This window comes from Gastrolobium bilobum, unplaced genomic scaffold (genome assembly GCF_033153095.1).
Source record: "Gastrolobium bilobum isolate Gb01-03AN ecotype WA unplaced genomic scaffold, APGP_CSIRO_Gbil_v1 utg2170, whole genome shotgun sequence".
Taxonomy (NCBI): Eukaryota; Viridiplantae; Streptophyta; class Magnoliopsida; order Fabales; family Fabaceae; genus Gastrolobium; species Gastrolobium bilobum.
The window spans coordinates 247,709-255,947 of NW_026897622.1; the positions used below are offsets into that span (position 1 = coordinate 247,709).

Sequence of the window (8,239 nt, forward strand, 5' to 3'; positions counted from 1 at the left end):
AAATGATTACTTATAGCTACTTATAGGCTAAATTAAGGTGTCATATATTCCAAAGAGATGCCATATTGAATACTGATAGATGAATGAAGCCGTGAAAAAGGAATGTTGATAGAGCAACGATGACAATGTTACCAATCTCACATTGATTGCCTATACAACTAATCTTAATTTTACAAGACCTTGAACATTTTCACTCTTTAAACTAACTTTTGGAGTGCTGACTTCAACGTCCATAACACCAATCATCTAGTTAGATGAGAAAATCTTAGTGCACACAATGCCTACTCTAGAAAAATATCTTTATGGATGTCAACTGCTAAATGGGGTTGGAAAAAAGAAAGCCCATTAGCTCATTGCGGAGCAAACTTTAGCGAAACTGGATTTTTCTTTTCTGCCTCAACTCATCAAAGGTTTATTTAGGGGACTAGGACCAACTAGCGTGACTATGTTGTTTTCTTGTCCATTTTTGCGAGGCAGTGCTGTATTGTCTTGTGTTATTGTTAGAAAGATATAAAATAATTAATTTAATCTCACTCAATGCCTTAATGTTTTGGGTTAAAATGATGTTTATCATGGTATCAAAGTTTCAGTGACCACGAGGTTACGAGTTCGATCCTCACTCACTTTCAGGTGAAATTAAGAAAAGCAAATGGGTTTATGCAGCACAAGACAAACCAATAATGAACTTATGTCATATCCACACTTCAAATCTTACGTGAGGGAGTGTATTAAAAAAATATAAAATAATTAATTTAACCTCACCCAATATCTTAAGATTTTGAATTGAAGTCACGTTTACGTTTGGTTTTGGGTAAAAAGGCCTGATCTTTCAGTTCTTTTGATCCAAAAGAAAATGGCTAGTTGTTGGAAGTTGGAATAATAGAATCTCGGTGTGTGCTGTTGCTGGTTCTCATCATTCATCTCTGGTGAAAGTAGCGGCTACTTTTACACTTAATTACCATCATTGATGAATGATGAACGAATATCACATTATTTGGTTCTCCCATGGTTGGCACAGACATCATAAGAAAATAAGAATTACATGTAATTAGCTTAAGAAGTTTGCAGATCTATGTAGCACCGCGGTACGATATTTTAATATGTCAATTTTAAAAAAATATGAATTTTAATATGTTACAGAGATACGTTTCTTTAATATTAGTGTCAAAATTAAAATTTGATACCTCATCTGAAAGTTATTAGATCAAAAAATATCGACTCTGAATTTTAAGCATGTAACACAATTAATCTTTTTGTATCTAATAGCTCATCTAACAGCTCTCAAGTGTCAAAGGATCCTATTCCTATGTTAGAATAGGTTTTAATATTAAATAATATTTTTAATTTATATAATATTTAATAATTTTAAAAAAGTAAAACTAAACTGATGACATATTAGTACCTATCATTTTTCTAAAAAAAATTACAAAATAAAAAAAATCAGAATAATAAACTTGTAGGCAAGAACTGGAAATCGGGAGAAACATATAATGGGTCCCTACAGAACTACAATCAAGTGTGACTCTTAAAATTCGGAAAGATTTATATAAAAAAGATAATAGTGATCAACGTATAATCTAAATTAGGTTTTGCTAGAGCTGAAACAATTATTTGATTTATTTCAATCCATATCACACCGATCTAAACCATATGCTGATGGACGGAAAAGAACGAAAAAATAAAATCAGGTGGGCCGGCCAAGGAGAAAATTTTGCCAAAATATCACGCGGTATAATTCGCTACACAGTGTAGCGAATTATGCATGCAAGTAATTCCCTACACAGTGTAGCAAAATATACTACGTCAGAATGCACAGAATCAAAAATGACACATGTCAAATTTTGAGAAATTCGCTACCCATTTTTGGTTCTGACATGGCCTATTTCGCTACACTGTGAATTACTTGCATGCATAATTCGCTACACTGTATAGCGAATTATGCCGCGTGACATTTTGGTAAGATTTATGCCGCGTGACATTTTGGTAAAATTTACTGTTGACTCGTCAGTCTCGTAATTTTTTTGTCTAAACGTGACAAAATGGTCACTGTTCCTGCGCAACACTTAGAAATGGACGCCAACGATCAGAAAGTTCAATATCAACATCACAGAGAAAGTTAGGAAAGCGCAAGATGGTTGAGCCATGACGCTTGTTCACATCGACAGAAAGGAATGGCTTCAAGGCAGTTGTGGAGAAGGAATTGTAGGTCGGAGTGGAGGAAGGTCAGAAGAACCAGAGAGCAGTGTAGAATGAGAGTGTAAGGTCTTCAACAATTGCCCAAAGCCGTGAATTCGTAGGAAGAAGAGACCCAATCTCAGCGTCATGGTGGAGGCAGCAGAGGCAAAGTAGAGAAAAATCGGTGGAAGGTGGAGTGGAGTTGGTCGAAGAGGGTTTCGCAGAGATCAGTGTGAGGGAGTTTGAGATTTCGATGTGGATAGGTTGCAGAGCAAGGCGTTGCAGAGCAATGTCGTTGCAGATGTGTTTCAGAGACTTAGGGTTCAGTACTTCTGTTATTAGAGGGAAGAAAAATGAAATGGGTTGTCGATTTGTGGATTTTGTTATTAGAGAGATGGAAAATGAAAAAAATAAATACTTATTTTAACTTTTTATTAAACGTTTTTTAATTTTTTTATAATTTATTTTTAATAACTTATTTTAATTTATTTAAAACTTCAATTTTATTAATTTATTTTGATTTTTTAAAAATTGTAAGTTTACTATAAAAATAATATTTGACTATGTCGGACATAGTTAAATTCATGTGTCGAAATGGTCTATTTATCTATAAGTTGATCATGTGTGGGATACTAACACTTTAGATTTTTTGAAATATCCATGTTATTATATAGTGTATAATACGTTAAATATATTAATAATATAGTTTGAATAATATGTTTTTATACTAGTCTAATAGATAAGAGCATTATTTTTATATTGTGTATAATACGTTGAATATATTAATAATATAATTTGAATAATATGTTTTTATATTAATCCAATAGATAAGAGCATTATTTTGGATCCAGATAAATTAGAGCTCAATATCCAATATTTTTTGGATCCATATAAATTTCCCATTGAACAGTGGCAGAACCCACCTATTTATTAAACTAGAGCCAACAAAAATTTAGATGGTATCAAATATTAAATTTTATCCACAAATTTATCGATAATTATTTAGCCACGTTTAATATGTGACTAATTTTTAAAAATCAACTGGGGTTAAGGCTTTAGCTAGACGTAATGTGGCTTCGCCTTTGCCATTAAGTATGATGGATATGAACATTAGAGTTGCTTCTCCTACGAATATAAGTTTAAATACGGGCATTATCTTTAGGGGCTGTTTGGTACGTGGATAATCTTAGGATTCTCAGGAAACTGATTTTTTTAAAATTTTAAATTTTCGGATATTATCGTAAACTAGATGTAAAAATCATATTTTTGAAAATCGAGATTCCCGAACAAATAAAAATTTTTCTTGTACCAAACGCCCCCTAAAGGTAAAAGTATTTTTGACTTTGCGTCAAAAAAAACTTTATCCGTCACATACATATTTTTACGACATCGAATCCTGATTTTATATAAAATAAAATAAAATAAAGATCTCTCAGTGAATCTGAAGCCTGAAAAATGGAACCCTTATCTTAAACCTAATAAGTATATAAATTCAAGTACTCTGGTGTTGTGCTGAAACTTTACTCATTACCACCTTTACAGAGTCCGTCTAAGGAGCCTTTCCGTACATGATATTTTCCGTACAGACACAATCCCAAATATCATTCTCATTTTACGTAAGACAATAGATACCCAACTTTACCGACTCAGATGTGCAATTACGCAGTAAATTTCAGAGATGGCCCTTGAAATCATCAATCATGGGTCAGCGAATTTAGAAGACAGACATGCATCTACGGCTTCCGCAACAGTAAGGAAAACCCATTCTTTTCCGATTTTATCCACGAAGTGAGCCACTTTAAGCTTGTGAATTACTAGCCACCTCGGGTTGACCAATGCCAACTGCCAAAACACATAACAATAGCAAAACCATTAGATTAAAGTTCTAGGTTTGAGCAAACTACATCAAACATTATTAAGAAATATTATCAACACACTCATATTCTCTTTTTAACACATTCTTTATTATTAGGTTAAATCTTATAATAGTTTTAATAAATAATCTATGCTCTTTTCTTTTTAGTAAAATGAATGTTGGATTGCACTTAATAATAATAATAATAATAGATCATTAGATCCCAAGATTCAGAATCATGAGAGTCTTACTTCTACTTCACACGAAAGCAACCTCTTGTGCAGTTCCTCCAGTGCTAGAATTCCGGAAGTATCAACATTCATCAGGTCTATCAAAGAATTGCAGAGGATCATTCACAAGGTTAGAATAAATTCAACGAATGTTTTGGCATTATAGAGTTATGAATTATGAGACTCACTTGTCATGTCCAAGATTACTGCTTGGACCCTTCCCTTGTCAGTTTCTTTAAGGCTATCTTCTTCTTCCGTGACCCACTTCACTATTCTGGAATAATTAAACTACTTTAATTTCAAAGAGTGTTCACTGAATATAATTAATCTCTCTAAACAAATTTGTGAATTGCTTGCCTTTCTCTAACAAAACTAGCATTAGCAAAGCAGAGTGAGCCAGAGCTTATGCGAATAACCAAGATTCCTGGAGTGCTTATGGCCATTGGATATTGACTAACATCGCAGAAAGCCTCTGTCCTTGGAACTCTACCTAGTACTTCTATTCCAGGTCGAATTGATTGCATTAGTATCTTTGCAAACGAGATTGACACCTTCACAAACAAACATCTCAATCTGAGATACAATTACTTGATTTTGTACTTGTTTATCTTTAATTTGATTTAATTATTGATGTAAAGTAAAATGGCCATGACTAAAAAAAGATTGTAATTGGAAGAGAAATGAGTGATGGAGAAGCTTCCGATGTGATAACTTAAAAGACACAACTCATTGTGGATACGAAGTTATTGAGTACGCACCGGAAGTGGATACTCTCGTGTGGAAAAGTGGTCATGTTATTTGATCACAACCACTCATTGATGATGAGATAAGAGAGAGAAAATTGTTTAAATGAGTGATTGTGATCAAATAACATGATAATATGATCACTTTTTCACACGAGAGAATCCACTCTCGTACGCAAGGCACGGATTATACACTGACCAATCAAAATTAGAAGTTGATTGGACATTTTTATATTTAAATCTCATACGTATAAAATGAAAATTGTTTTGCACTAAACTCGATGGCAAAAAGATGATTGTTAGAATGAAATTAATGCCAATATAAATTCTGAATTCAATTGTACAAGCTACGAATGTCAGGCCAAATTGGTGGACCAGAGTCTTAAGTCAAATTATGAGATGGATGGAACCCACGTTCCCCCTGTTCAATTTTGATGTCAGACATTCAAGTCTATTCTACACTAGTTGCCAACCAAATTCATTGTGTAAATTGAAACCAAGCTTGAGTCAAATTGGGTCCCTTCTCATGTGCAAATAATGTTAATGATTTGTACTTTAGTGCCTACTCATTGGATGTTATTTAGTGTGTAATAGATTAAAACGCTTGAAAGAGTGCAACAACTTACTGCAACAAGAAGACCAATCTCTACCGATGCAAACAAGACACCAAAGAAAGCACCAATGCAGGCAAGGAAGTCTAATTTGTCAACCTTCCAGATATAGCAAGCTTCACGTATGTCAATTAATCCAGGAAGTGCAGAGAGGATGATAGAAGCAAGTATGGCCATAGGAGTGTAGTATAAGAGCCTTGTGAACAATTCCAAACACAGAAGCACAGTAACGGCCATCACAATATTTGATACTGCTGTTTGACATCCTGCACTGAAATTCACTGCAGTCCTTGAGAAAGAACCTGCAAGTGTTAAGTTTTAAACTATTAAACAAATTTGATATATAAAAGTTATCACATTTGTTGCACAATTATTAAGAGAGAAAAAAAAGGGTCACCTGTTGCCACATAACATGAAGTGAAAGATCCTGCAATGTTCATACAGCCCATTGCTAACATTTCTTTGTTCCCATCAAGATGGTATCCCTTAATGGAAGCAAAAGATCGACCAACAGCTATTGCTTCCTGAATTGGAAGTTCATATTTGCATTAGGAAGACAAACTCAAGAGTTTGGGAAAAGAAATAACTATTTGGGAGGGGGAAAAGGGAAATTAATTAACACACAGTAAGAGCAATGATGGCCGAAATCAATCCAATTTTAGCTGCTTGTCCAACATGTTGACCATGGAATTGTAACTGGTGAGCCGAACTTGGATTCAGGCCTCCTTTGACATGCTTTATTATATTAACCCCATTCTTATCAGCTTTGGACAAATACACAATTAAAGTTGATAATATAACTGATAGAAGAGGAGCAACAGCAGGCAACCAGAAAAGTTTTTTGTTTTTTCTGCCCTGAAACGAGACATATATTATCAGAAGATCAAATCAAACACAGGTAATGTAGTAGTGGAATGTGGACACCAGAAATTTAATTACTTACAATAAATCGGGCAATTAAAAGGAAAATCAGGAATGAACACCCCATGACAAAATTCAGAGGGTACCACTGTCCATCGAACAAACAAAGAATAATGTCAAATATCATAAACAAAATACATATTAATCGTTCTTTATTATTTGTCATTTTTTTTAAACTATCATAAAGTTTCCTGAAACTATCTAAATTCTCCTAGAATATAAATCATTTAGCAAAACCTACTCACCTTTTCTGCAGATGTAATTTGATGATGGAGTGACTTATAAACAGATTCCAACACCGACACTGCATCAGTTTTGGTGGTAAAGTGAGTAAGCCCCAGCAACCCCTTGAGTTGCTGAAGACCAATAATGATGGCTGCACCTGCCATGAATCCTACAAGGGCAGCATGTGAAAGAAAATCCACAAGAAAACCCAACCTGCAGGTTTTGGACAATAAATTAAATTACTTTATAAGGAAACCTACACATTTACAAGAGATTTCACAAACCAGATGAGAAAACCACCTGAAAACTCCGAATGCAGTTTGAAAGATTCCAGCAAATAAGGTCACTGTAAAGACAACATTTCTGTAGGCATCAGGATTAGCAGCAGGATCTACCACTTTCTGGACAAGGGAGGATAGCAGCAATGACACTACAGCTACAGGTCCAATTGCAATTTCTCTTGAGCTCCCCATCAGAGCATAGATAAGAGGAGGAACAACACTGGTGTCTGAATATGCATTGAAGACCAAATTAAATTTTTTGAAAGAGGGGATTGATATTAAAAAAATGTCTATACTTTAAAAAAAATTATTGTTTTTTTTCTGTATTCTGCCAGTATTCAGAATGATGCATCAGTATAATACATAAATATAACTGAAGTCAGATACTTACACAATCCATATTGAGGATCAAGTCTTGCTAAATTAGCATATCCTATACTCTGCAACATCAGATACAAATTAGAAGAGTGAAGGGGGGGGAAATGAGGGGAGTGAAATGCTCCATTGCTTTGAAGATAGAAGTAATGTTTTTTGAGTACCTGAGGTATGCTGAGGCTGGCAAGAGTTAAACCTGCTAGCAAATCATCTTTGAACATGGAGGCTTTGTAATTTCTGAGCCAGCTAAGGATAGGGAATAAACTCCCCAAAAATGAAACAGCATTTCCATGGCAAGTTTTCTTCTTGGATGAAAAAAAGAACTTGGTGTCTTTCAGTGGACGAAATAGCCTCTTCCATAGAGGTGGTGGATTGGGAGAATTCAGCATCCACTGGGACCTCTCTGTTTGATCAGTATCCTCGATATGAAAGTGCCCCAGTTCTCTGACTCTCACACTGGAAGCATCAATGGACACTGAACTCATGGTTGTTCTCTTGCTGGAAGCTTAAGAGGACACTGAACTCATGGTTTTTTGAAGTGTTTGGGTGAACTCTGCAAGCAGTACTTAATGTACATTTATGTCACTTTAATAACACTTACAAGGACAGATTTTTGACATGGGTCAATTTGTTTGGAATCTGAATGATTGCTTGAAAGGGGCTGCAGCTAGCTTTCACATAATTCTCTGATGAGTGAAAGGATAGCTATGGCACCACTTCTATTGGCTAATCTTAGAAGTTTGAGTGTGTCTCGTAATCAGTATAAGTTCCCTTTTTTATGCCTGAGTAATTATTACTCTCTGTGCTACAAAATATTCGTTTT

General features: G+C 34.6%; 1 protein-coding gene across 2 annotated transcripts; it reads right to left on the reverse strand.

The window, feature by feature from the left end:
• Positions 1–3,628: 3,628 nt before the first annotated feature.
• Positions 3,629–7,943, reverse strand: LOC133308679 (low affinity sulfate transporter 3-like). 2 transcript variants are annotated; one of them, XM_061509340.1, is made up of 12 exons: positions 7,581–7,943; positions 7,433–7,481; positions 7,061–7,268; positions 6,781–6,973; positions 6,558–6,623; positions 6,239–6,469; positions 6,012–6,138; positions 5,630–5,916; positions 4,618–4,811; positions 4,449–4,534; positions 4,282–4,358; positions 3,629–4,017 (listed from the first exon to the last, which is right to left on the reverse strand). In XM_061509340.1, exons 1-12 carry the CDS (start codon positions 7,899–7,901, stop codon positions 3,874–3,876), a joined length of 1,983 nt encoding a protein of 660 aa, XP_061365324.1. In that variant the 5' UTR covers positions 7,902–7,943; the 3' UTR covers positions 3,629–3,873. The 2 variants fall into 2 exon arrangements, with proteins under 2 accessions (XP_061365324.1, XP_061365325.1); XM_061509341.1 differs by lacking the exon at positions 6,558–6,623.
• Positions 7,944–8,239: the final 296 nt, after the last annotated feature.